The sequence below is a fragment of the Myotis daubentonii genome, chromosome 1, assembly GCF_963259705.1.
Source record: "Myotis daubentonii chromosome 1, mMyoDau2.1, whole genome shotgun sequence".
Classification (NCBI taxonomy): domain Eukaryota; kingdom Metazoa; phylum Chordata; class Mammalia; order Chiroptera; family Vespertilionidae; genus Myotis; species Myotis daubentonii.
The window spans coordinates 110,888,282-110,901,357 of record NC_081840.1 but is presented as its reverse complement, the minus strand read 5'-3'; the positions used below and the strand labels follow the sequence as shown (position 1 = coordinate 110,901,357).

General features: G+C 38.0%; 1 protein-coding gene across 11 annotated transcripts in view; it reads left to right on the top strand.

Annotated features, from left to right (window-relative positions):
- NEO1 (neogenin 1) overlaps positions 1-13,076 on the top strand; it is a 266,972-nt gene that overhangs the window by 202,530 nt on the left and 51,366 nt on the right. For all 11 annotated transcript variants that reach the window (XM_059657710.1, XM_059657782.1, XM_059657763.1 and 8 more), the window contains 3 exons: positions 2,409-2,519; positions 3,539-3,733; positions 7,793-7,888. In XM_059657710.1, the coding sequence (XP_059513693.1) occupies positions 2,409-2,519; positions 3,539-3,733; positions 7,793-7,888 (402 nt within the window). The remainder of the gene's footprint in view (positions 1-2,408; positions 2,520-3,538; positions 3,734-7,792; positions 7,889-13,076) is intronic.

Genomic DNA, 13,076 nt, shown 5'->3' with positions numbered 1-13,076 from the left:
TTTTCATGGTAAAAATCGATTTTTCTTTTTTTGTTGTTTTTTTGTTAATCCTCACTTGAGGATATTTTTCCATTGATTTTTTAGAGAGAGTGGAAGGGAGAGGAGAGAAACATCGATGTGAGAAAGACACATCAATTGCTTGCCTCCTGCACATGCCCCGACCAAGGCCAGGGATTGAACCAACAACCAAGGTACGTGCCCTTGACTGGAATTGAACCCAGGACCTTTCAGTCTGCCGGCTGATATTCTGAGCCAAACCGGCTAGGGCTAGATTTTTCTTCATCAAGAAAATTCTTGCATTTTAAAATCATATTTAGATTGGTTCATTTGTTTAACAGACCTTATTGAGTTTTTATTAGTGTGGGCTAGCACTGGGCATATAATGGTGAACAAAAATGGAGATCTTTGCTCTCTTGAAACATTACTTTGAAGTTTGATAAATATTAGAGAATAATATGGATTACCAGGATCCTGTATTGAACAATAACCAACATGATTAAGTTTTAGCCAGTAGTAATTGTTGTTTCTTCTTTTTGTACCACTTATAGCACTTAACGTAGTCAGCCATAATATGATTTGTGTACCTTCGTTTTAGTCTGTGAACTCTGTTGGTTACTTTGGGGGAGAGGAGCTCTTAACCATTTTACGTGTGGGTCTCCCTTGCACATGCTTTTATGCACTCTCACTCACTTGCTAAGTCACTCTCTTACATTCTGACTCTCCCCAAAGGCATAGTAATCTGATCGGTTGAATTCTTTCAGAACCTCAGTTGAGCCATGTTTGCTAGGAGACCAGATTGTTGTCTATTAATAGTTGTAAGTTGCCCTGACCGGTTTGGCTCAGTGGATAGAGCGTCGGCCTTCAGACTCAAGGGTCCCAGGTTCGATTCCGGTCAAGGGCATGTACCCTGGTTGCGGGCACATACCCAGTAGGGAGTGTGCAGGAGGCAGCTGATCGATGTTTCTCTCTCATTGATGTTTCTAGCTCTCTATCCCTCTCCCTCTCCCTTACTCTCTGTAAAAAATCAATAAAATGTATTTTTTTAAAAAATAGTTGTAAGTACATGTATAGTCACTCTGGCTCTTTCTGGTTCATGTAGGCAGGGAGGTAAAGTGACTTGGGCCGAGCCATTTTGCTTCTCATTCTGTTTTGCTTCTTGCTTTCTTGTGGGCAAATAAGATGATCTGCAGAGAACAGAACCTCCCATCTCTCCTCTCACACCCTGTGACAGGATTGATTAACTGAGCCAGGGCTTATCCTGGCCAAATTCTCTCTCAATTTCTGTACTGTGTTGCTGGCCAGAGATCCCAATATTTGGATATGGAGAGGTAGGATAATTTTTCATAACCCTAGTAAGACCTATCACAACATCTACTATTTAAGTCAGGGGTCCTCAAACTACGGCCCGCAGGCCACATGCAAATACAAATACTGTATTTGTTCCCATTTTGTTTTTTTACTTCAAAATAAGATATGTGCAGTGTGCATAGGAATTTGTTCATAGTTTTTTTTTTTAAACTATAGTCTGGCCCTCCAACAGTCTGAGGGACAGTGAACTGGCCCCCTGTTTAAAGTTTGAGGACCCCTGATTTAAGCGCTCTACAAATGTATGCATGTGAACTGTATACTTGAAAATGGCTAAAATGGAAAATTTTATGTGTATTTTAACACAATAAAAATGAAAAAAATGAATTCATGAATATCTGACCATATTATTGACTCTTGCTCTACTTTGTAGGGTAGACTTTTACATGTGGATCTTTGATTCATTGATAATTCATGTACTTTATTAGGTTATATTAAATATAGAAGGTTGCATAATAGAAAGGCATAATTTCATTTTTATTTATTTTGTATACTTATGTGTTGGTAGGCTGTTGAGAAATAGCTTTCTAGGCCGTGTTAACGTTTAAAGTTTTTCTCTGTGATTATGGCGTGGCTCAGAGAACAGAGGTAACATGGTAGGAATTACATCTTGCATTCTTTTCTTGTCTTCGGTGTCTTCTGAGACCAATGGACTTTGTTCCTTGTTATAACTCATTATCCTTGGCCTCTTTTTTGGCCTTAGCTTCCTTAGTAAAATGAAAGGATTGCATTAAATGATTTCTAAAATGCCTTCAAGCTCTTTTAAAAAACAAACCAAAAATAAACCCCTATTACCTCCTGAGAGCTTTACTGATTTCTCTTTCCTTCTTGGATTGTGTGGACTTCAGCCTCTACCTTAGAGGTGGGAGCTCCTCTGTTCTATACTTATGTATTTCTTGTTTTGTATTAACTTTAAAATTTTATCAAGGTAGTAGCTGCATATTGAGTTGGTGGATGAGATATTTGCTTTAATGAGATTGTTGGTATTTTTTTTTTCCAAATCTGTTGTTTCAACTTGTCTTTTTTTGTCATTTGGGTCTCAGGTCTGGATCGGGGGACTGAATATAATTTTCGAGTGGCTGCTCTAACAGCAAATGGCACAGGCCCGGCTACTGACTGGCTGTCTGCTGAAACTTTTGAAAGTGACTTAGATGGTAAGAACAATGGCACAGGCAAGGTACTAATTATAGTCAATTGAGCCTAACTGGAAAGCCACAGATCTGGGGTATATAGTGCTTTAATCTGTGAATTTTAATGTATACTACTGTCATTCCTGTAATAAAGCAAGTTTCATGGATTTCGGCCCTCCCTTGTGGCTTTTAGATAACTGTCTTTAAGTAGAACCAAAACCAATAAAAAGGTACAGGTGCCTTAAGTCTGTTTTTCACCAAGGCCATTAAGTATGTGGATGATCTAAAATGGAAGGTTGAGCCACATGAATCATGTTTATGTTTCATTAGTCTCCCTTTTCCCTTCATTCTAGACACTTTGCCCTTTTTCTCACCTGTTTATTCAATGAGTAAGTCCATATGGGTGTGTGTATGTACCTTTATCAAAAACAGGTGCTGTACTTGGAAGACAAAAGGGTCCTATTCTAACTCTTGTTTTACTATTTTTTAAATTAAGATAGCAATTTATGCCTTGAAAAATACTGTAAATTGCCACCTCTTAGGCCTCTTGGTCTCCCACCATTTAAGTCAATTTGTGGTTCTATTCATATTTTCTGACTTACCATATTACTTAGGGGAGTAAATAATTAATACTGTTGCTATAATGTGATACTTAACTACCTGTTGGCACCAGGCTTCTACTTAGTTGGTGTTTCTGCCTGGTAAGTTGGGAATCAGATGTGAGACCAAGAGGAATGGTTAACTATTGAAAGTCAATTTATTTGTTTTTCTCTATTGGACAGAGGTTCTTGGATTACTTTGTCTTCCCTCCCAAATTAATATTACAGTGTCTAGTATTTCAAGCTGCTGTTTGGGTTTTGTTTTCTTCTTAGAATCCATTGGACGTACTTTACTGTATATACATATTCTCTTTGAATTCTTGGGCATAATGGAAAAACTTAGCCCCAAATAATTTAGCAGGAGATTGAACACCATTCCCCAAAGGTGATGAAATATCCTAATGGAAGATAAACCTCATCTTGCCTTTCTAATTTCCTTCCCAGAAACTCGTGTTCCTGAAGTACCTAGTTCTCTTCATGTCCGCCCACTTGTCACTAGCATCGTAGTAAGCTGGACTCCTCCAGAGAACCAGAACATTGTGGTCAGAGGTTATGCCATTGGTTATGGCATTGGCAGCCCGCACGCCCAGACCATCAAAGTGGACTATAAACAGCGCTATTACACCATCGAAAATCTGGGTGTGTATGCTCAGTAAAGGAAGTAATTGTAGTTGTGAATGCTTTTTTTTACGTTTTTATTGTGTAATAATTTTATTTTTATAAAAAAAAACTTAGAAAAATAGTCCAAAGAATTCCTGTTAATCCTTCACTCAGCTCCCCAAAGGTTAACATTTTTCCACATGTGTTTTATCAGTCTGTATGTTCCTATATGTACTTGTTTTCCCTCTGAACCATTTGAGAGTAAGTTGAGACATGATGCCTCTCTACCAACTAATACTTTAATGTGCATTTCGTAAAAACGAGGACATTTGCTAACATAACCATTGTACAATGATCAAAATCAGCAAATTAACACTAACACAGTATCTGTAGACTTCATTGATATTTTACCAGTTGTCTCATTAATGTCCTTTATAATAAAAGAAGGCATCACATGTTGTCCAGGATCACATGTTGCATTTTGTTATTGTGTCTCATTAGTTTTCTTTGATATAGAACAGTTCCTCAGTATTTTTTTACTTTAATGACTATGACATTTTTGAAAAGTATAGACCATTATATTTTGTAGAATGTCCCTCAGTTTAGACTTGTCTAATATTTCCTCATACATTCAGCTGACGTTCTTCTGGGAGGCAGAGCATAGACACAGTGTGATCTTGTCAGTGCTTCATCTTAGGAGGCACAGAAGAGCCTATCACTAGTGATGTTAACTTTAATCACTTGATTTAAATGGTACCTGCCTCATTTTTCTACTAAAAAGTTACTATTTTTCTCTTCATAATTACTAAGTACCATGTAGGGGAGAGATACCATGAGTCTTTGTAAATATTTTATTTCTCATCAAACTTTCACTTACTAGTTTTAGTATCTTTAGTAATAGTTATCACTGTGTTGTTTCACAAGTGGTGATTTCGTAATGCCATTATTTCCTCTACATGTATTAGCATTCTTTAGTAAGGAAAAGCTTTCCTCCTCTTTCACAGTGAAAGAATGGCCAGTGGGAATCTCCTATAACTGGTTCCTCTGTCCATCTGACAAGATGTTTCAGACCCTGGTATTTCCTAGCCTTAGCCCTTGAATCAGCCATTTCTCCAAGGAAACCTAGTTTCTTTTATGGAAAATGGTATTTAGAAATCAATATTTGAGCACTCTACTGACTCATAGAAAATCCTGGCTACTAAAACTATAAGTAAGTTTAGCAAGGTCACAAGGTACAAAAATTGTCGTATTTCCATACTCTAACAGTAAGCAGTTGGAAATTTGCATTAAAATTGCATTCTCCCTAATGCAATCCTACATCAAATCCCAATACACTTTTTTGTGGAAATTGGTAAACTTATTCTAAAATTTATATGAAAGATCAAAATTACTGGAATAGTCAAACATGTTTTGAAACTGAAGAATAAGCCCTTGCTGGTGTGGCTCAGTTGGTTGAACATTGTCCTGTGTACCCCGAGGTCATTGGTTCGATTCTCAATCAGGGCACATGCACTGGTTGCAGGCCTGATCCCCAGTAGGGAGCATGCAGGAGCAGCTGATCACTATTTCTCTCTCCCTCTCCCTTCTTCTCCCTCTGAAATAAATACAAACATTATTTAAACAATAAAATGAAGAATTAAGTTTAGAAGACCCATACTACCTGATTTCAGGATTTAATTCGGCATAAAGTAAAATGAGCTTGAGCTGTATAACTCAACACTGATAGATCTAAGATGCATATAATGTTGATCAAAAGAAGAAAGTCAGAATAAAGTACATTTAGGAATTCATTTATTAAGCAAACTAGAACTCTCACCTGAGTTTCAGGTTCATATAAACATCTCCTTACTGGGTATCTGCACTGGGATATAGCCCATATGCTATCATAACTTAATCAAAATTAAAGTTAGTGTCTTTTCCCACAAATCTTCCGATTAATCAGCAAATATTTAATGAATACCTACAGTATCCCAGACACTGTGTTAAAGATTGAGCAGAGAATCAACCAAACATGGTCCCAATTATTAGAAATAATATAATTTTTAAATAATGGAAATAGTTTAGATTGCTGAGGAAGAGAAATGGGGTGTAACTAGAGAGACTAATCCAGTTTTAAAGGGATGAGTCCTTTAAAATGAGTAGGCATTCTCTAGGTAAAGAAGAAAGGTGGCCTGTGTCCCTATTATAGAGAACAGCTGCACATGTTAAGGCCCAATGTTAGGCACAGAGTGCTCAGTGAACTGAGATGGAGCATGCAGATTAAGGCAGTGGTGGAGAGGCAAGTGGGTATAATCAACAAGACTTGATTATTTGCATAACAGGAGGGCGAGAGAGGTCTTAATAACTCCCAGGTTTCTGACTTGAGCAGCAGGGAGCATAGAAGTGCTATTTATGAAGTAGAAACACAGGGATAGATCTGAAGTGGGGGGAGAAAGAGAGATTTGAGACATCCAAGTGGAGCTGCCAGAAAGTTTAACCTAAAGGTTTGGTGATCAGAAGAAAGGTCTGGCCTGGAAATATGATTTTTCATTTGATGGCACATACATGCTAACCCAAGCTAAGGACATGAGTGAAAGCACATAGGGAGAGAGCGAAGAGCGGGAATAGAATGTGGGCTTGGGAATCTATACCATGGTTGCTCTGTCTCTGTCCCCAGGCTCTGTGAAGGACTTTATCATCTACCATGTCGTCTTTTCTCACCAATCAAGTACTGAGTCTTGTTGATTCCATTTATTGTCAATTCTTTCTGCCATTGGGAGACCAAGTGCCTTTAAACCCAAATACTTGCCCTTTGGTACTCAGGCTGATGCCCTAACCACTGAGTCACACAGGCCAGGGCTCAAGTTTTCATTTCTGACTGGACTTTTGAAGTTACCCATCCTAAATTTTGCCTGAATCAGGAATGTTATGAAGTAGAGTCATCCTAATTTACCTCAGCAAACAGGAAAATGAATGATATTCTAACTATTTCATACCCACTCTTTTCATAGAGTCTAACTAGCAGCATTTTACATGGTCACCTGGAAGTGTTTCTTTCAGTCACATTTTCTGCAGCATCACCTCCAAGCCAGTCGTAATCCTGGGCCATATCTTATTCTGCCAAGAAGTCTACATGAGGGCTAGATGAGGTTAGGCAGTTCCCAGATTTGGAGTCCCCGCTCCCAAGAGTTAAAGACATGCAGCAGTTTCTGAGTTAACAGTTTTTCTCCTACTTCTCTACCTTGTCTATTGTAGTTGCTGTCCCCTTTCTGAGAAGGAAAGGGGTTTGTTTAATTTCAAACTTTATCTATGAGCTTTTAACACATGAAAGTCCTATTTATTCATTCTAATCCAAGCCCCACACTATATAATAACAACACTAAACCATCCATTAGTTGAGGGCAAGAGATAATTCAGGCATAGCTACACTCACTCCTGGTACTAACTCAAGAGAGAATTTAAGCACAGCCAACCTCACTTCTGGTAATAACTCCAGACAGTTTTTCTACCCTGCAACAGTGGATAGAAAGTAAACTTTCTGTCAACAACTGCTGACAGAAGTAAACAGTTTATAATCAGTTTTAAATTGCACATCATTTTTACTAGTGTGATGAAATCTCAAGCCATCCCCCTCTGTCTCCCTCCCAGACACAACCATGCTGAGTATGCCACCTGCTTGTTAGTCACTTAGCCGTCTCAGCCTCAGTCATCAGATTGGTTATCAGAGGCAGAGTGGGAAACCACATTTACATAACATTTATTACAGTACATTGTTACAATTACTCTATTTTATTATTGTTGTTAATCTCTTACTGTGCCTAATTTATAAATTTTATCATAAGTATGTTTGCATAGGAAAAAACATAGTATATATAGGGTTTGATACTATACTTGGTTTCAGACATCCACTGGGGGTCTTGGAACATGTCTCCTATGGGGACTGCTGTACTGTGTATATAGCCATCTCATATCTCCCCACACCTCAAAATAATCTCCCATAAAAATTTCTTAAATCTTCCCTCCTGATTTCCTCTGCAGTTAAGATCATGTACAGTCACCCATGAACTTTTAAAATTCTGTAGTGAGAATTTTAAGTGTTTTGACGTTTCTTTCCTTCAGATCCCAGCTCTCATTATGTGATTACCTTGAAAGCATTTAACAATGTGGGTGAAGGCATCCCGCTATATGAGAGTGCTGTGACCAGACCTCATACAGGTAAGGTATCCTGTCCATCCCTGGTCTTTGGCTTTTTTTCCATCAGCTTAAGTAGAATCTTGGCATGAAGCCTACCCCTCAGTGTCAGTGGAAAGAAAAGAATATGGCAATTTAGGGTACAGGCTTCAAAAAGGAATATGGGCTTTCGATATGGAATATTCTGTTCATTCCTGTTTTACTTTTTAGACACTATTAACAATCCTGTCATGTAAATAATTCTATGTAGATATGTAAAACATGTTTTTGATGTGTTGGGATCTCAAAAGCATAATTGTGAGAGAATTAAAAGTGATTTTTCATCTTCAGGTTATGTGACTTATAACTAAAATGAGTAAAAAAACAAAAATATCTCCATATCTCTGGAGGAATGATATAGGTTACTGATGGTAGCAGTAAATGTATATGACTGATACATTTTCAGCATTTTCTTTTTTAGACAACCGAGTTGGTTGGGGAAGTATTTTTGTATGTGCTTTTCATAAGCTTTATATAAAGAGTATAAAGTCAGATGTACTATCCATTTGATCAACTGTATATTTATTACTAAAGAGACCAAATATTTATTTTTGTAATTTAATTAAAATATCTTTAAAGGATTATCCATATAATGTAAAGTTTCTATAGCTATATAAAACATCTAATTTAGATCTGAATGAGAAAGTTCATAAAAGTAATACATTTATCTAAAGTAATACATAAGAGTTGTAAATTTTTCTCATGGGTACTGAAAAATCAAAGAATTTTGTCACTTACAGAAGTACTCTTTTTCATTTGTTTCCCAGAATTGTGAATCTGTTTTGCCTGCTATGTCTTCTGGATACTTTGCATAGTATTACAAATGTGGCATTATTCTTTTTAAAAAGCCCATCTCTGTCTCCCTTTTTTTGTGCTTTTACTTAAAAAGACCAACATCATGACTACATGGGTGGTCGTCTGTCCTGTCTTCTGTCCTATGCACTTATAATTTATAACTTCTTTAAAAATAACTTTTCATAAAGGGTAAAAAGCAAGATTTAAAAAATATTAAATAAGTTATTTGCTACTTTCTTAACTCAGCCTACAATAGAAAAAAAGGAAATTAGAAATTATTTCCTTATTTATGACTTAATAATATATTACTTCTGTTTAGAAATACACAGGGAAATGTTCCTAACACAGATAACCTAGCTATTTTTTGCAAGAGTTATTACAAATAAAAATTTTTCTCGAAGAAGTCTTAATGATATTTGCACATCAAATACATTTTCTGTAACTGGTGGTATGTGCCCTAATCTTTGAACAAAGCCCTTGTTTATAATGCATGCTGTTCCTCTGTTATTTTTAGTCCTCATTGTGTAGGAAATGCACAGATGGAGACTATTACTTTGGCTTGGCAATTATTTATAAACAAGGCCCAGGCCTTTTCAAATTTTGAGTTAATAGGAAGGGCTAATCACGATAACCATGTGGGAAGCCCATTTTAAAACCTTAACTTAAATAAATCAGTGTGTGTATACTTAGAAAAACTGACCGAAGAGTTGGGAAAGCCCAAACAGATCCTGCTATATTGACCTGGGCTTGTGTAATTCGGTGCCTTTGTGCTTGTTCTGGCCTCTGAATGTATGTATGTATTTATTTATTAAATTGATTGGGGTGACATTGATCAACATGAACATACTAGAGGCCTGGTGCATGAAATTTGTGCATGGAGTGGGGGTGTCCCTCAGCCCAGCCTGCGCGCGCTCTCTGATCTGGGGCCTCTTGGGGGATGTCTGACTGCCGGTTTAGGGATCAGGCCTAAACTGGCAGTCGGACATCCCTCTCACAATCCAGGACTGCTGGCTTCTAACCACTCGCCTGCCTACCTGCCTGATTGTCCCTAACTGCTTCTGCATGCCAGCCTGATTGCCCCCTAACCATTCCCCTGCCGGCCTGATTGCCCTCAACTGCCCTCCGCTGCCAGTCTGGTCGCCTCCAACTGCCCTCCCCTACCAGCCTGATCTCGCCTCCAACTGCCCTCCTCTGCAGGCCTGATCTCGCTCCCACTGCCCTACCCTGCAGGCCTGATCTCACTCCCAACTGCCCTCCCCTGCTGGCCATCTTGTGGTGACCATCTTGTGATGACGTCACATGACACCACCTATGCTTTTATTATATTGGATAGGTTTCATGTGTGAATTTCTATGTTATAAGATCTGTATATTGCACCATGTGCCCATCACCCAAAGTCAGATCTTCTGTCACCATGTAATAGGACCCTCTTTCCCCCTCACTGCCTTCCCTCTGACAACCACCACACTGCTGTTTGTGTTCATAAATTTCAGTTTTATAGCCTACGTATGAGTGAAATCACTATGGTTCTTAGCTTTTTCTGACTGACTTATTTCACTTAGCATTATGTTCTCAAGGTCTATCCATGTTGTTGCAAATGGGGCTATTTCATTATTTTTTATGGCTGAGTAGTATTCCATGGTGTATATTTACCACATCTTCTTTATCCAATCCTCTATTGCAAGACACTTTGGTTGTTTCCATGTCTTGGCCACCATGAATAATGCTGCAATGAACATAGGGGTGCATATATCTTTGCGAATACCTGATTTAGAGTTTTGGGGGTATATGCCCAGGAGAGGGATTGCTGGGTCATATGATAGCTCTATTCTTAATTTTTGAGGAATCGCCAGACTGCTTTGCATAGCGGTTGTACTAGTCTACATTCCCACCAGCAGTGGATGAGGGTTCCCTTTTTTCCACAACCTCTCCAACACTTGTTATGATTTGTCTTGTTGATAATGGCAGGTGTAACAAGACAGGTGTAAGGTGATATCTCATTGTAGTTTTGATTTGCATTTCCCTAATTGCCAGTGAGGTTGAACATCTTTTCTTATATCTATTGGCTGTTTGTCTTCTTGGAAGAGGTGTATTTTCAGGTCCTCTGCCCACATTTTGATTGGATTGTTTGGTATTGAGTTTTATGAGTTCTTTATATATTTTGGAAATTAAACTTTCGTTGGAGCTGCTGTTTGCAAATATCATCTCCTATTTGGTTGGCTGCCTCTTTGTTTGGTTGTCCATTTCTTTTGCTATGCATAAGCTTTCTAGTTTTATATAGTCCCATTCATTTATTTTTTACTTTACTTCCCTTGTCTTTGAGGTCGAGTTCTTAAAATATTCTCTACGACCCAGGTCCATAAGTTTGGTACCTCTATTTTCTTCTATGTAACTTATTGTTTCGGGTCTTATGTTTAGGTCTTTGATCCATTTTGTTTGAATTAATTTTTGTACATGAGGACACCCTGTAATCCAGTTTCACTCGTTTGCATGTGGCTTTCCAGTTTTCCTAGACCATTTATTGAAGAGACAATCTTTACTCCAGTGTGCATTTCTGGCTGCTTTGTTGAAAATTATCTGCCCATATACTTGTAGTTTCATAGCTGGGCTCTCCCTCTCTATTCTGTTCCATTGATCTGTGATTCTGTTTCTCTGCCAATACCATGCTGTTTTGATTATTGTAGCTCTGTAGTATAATTTGAAGCCAGGTAGCGTGCTTCATTCTTTTTTTCTCAGGATTGCTTTAGCTATTCAGGGTCTTTTGTATTTTCACACAAATCTGATGATTTCTCATCCTATTTCTTTAAAAAATGACATTGGAATTTTGATGGGGATTGCATTAAATCTGTATATTGCTTTGGGTAATATGGCCATTTTAACTATGTTGATTCTTCCAATCCATGAGCAAGGGATATTTTTCCATTTTCTTGTATCCTTTTCAATCTCTTTTAATAATGCTTTGTAATTTTCAGAATATAGGTCTTTCACATTTTTTAAGTTTATTCTTAGGTATTTTATTCTTTTGGTTGCTATTGCAAGAGGAATTATTTTTTCCCATTTCTTTTTCTGAAATTTTGTTGTTAGTATACAGGAAGGCAATGGATTTTTGCACATTGGTTTTGTACCCTGCAACTTGACTATATTTGTTTATTGTTTCTAATAGTTTTTTGGTAGAGTCTTTAGAGTTTTTTATATACAGCATCATGTCATTTGCAAAAAGTGACAGTTTGACTTCTTCCTTCCCTATTTGAATGCCTTTTATTTCTTTCTCTTGCCTTATTGCTCTGATTAGGACTTCTAGCACTATCTATCTATATAAAAGCCAGGTGACCAGAACTCCGGAATGACTGGTTGCTTTGACACGCACTGCAGCCCTGATCAGCCCCCTCCACTCCGATCAGGGGTGGGGCTGGCCAGCCAACCGCCCACGGCCTCTCCCCCTGGCTGGCCCCACCCCGATTAGCCCCCCCCACACACACACTCTGATCGGGGTTGGGGCCAGTGGCCAACCTCCCACATCCTCTGCCCCCAGCCGGCCTGGCCCAAATTGGCCCCAATCAGCGCAGGCTGGCCAGACCCAACTGTGCATGAATTCATGCACCAGGCCTGAGGTAGTGTTGAATAAGAGTAGTGAGACTGGACATCCTTGTCTTATTCCCGATCTTAGGGGAAAAGCTTTCAGTTTTTTGCCATTGAGTATGATATTGGCTGACAGTTTATCATATATGGGCTTTATTATGTTGCGGTACTTTCCTTCTATTCCTATTTTATTAAGTATTTTCATCATAAGTGAATGTTGTATCTTATCAAATGCTTTTTCTGCATCTATTGAGAGATCATATGATTTTTATCCTTTATTTTGTTTATGTGTATTATGTTGATTGATTTGCAAATGTTGAACCATTCTTTGGCTCCTGGAATAAGTCCCACTTGATCATGATGTATTATTTTTGGGATGTACTGTTGTTATTTGATTTGCTTGTATTTTGTTTAGGACTTATGCATCTGTATTTATTAGGGATATTAGTCTGTAGTTTTTGTGTGTGTTATCTTTGCCAGGTTTTGGTATCAGGGTTATATTGGCCTCATAGAATGTGTTAGGAAGTATGCCTCTTCTTTAATATTTTGGAAGAGTGTGAAAAGAATAGGTTTTATTTCTTCTTTGAACTCTTGGTAGAATTCACTGGTGAGGCCATCTGGTCCTGGACTTGCGTTTTTTGGGAGGTTTTTGATGATTGTTTTCATTTCCTCACTGCTGATTGGACTATTTAGATTTTCCAGTTCTTCATGATTTAGTCTAAGAAGGTTATATATTTCTAGGAACTTATCCATTTCTTCTAGGTTATTGAATTTGGTGGCATAAAGTTTTTCATAATCC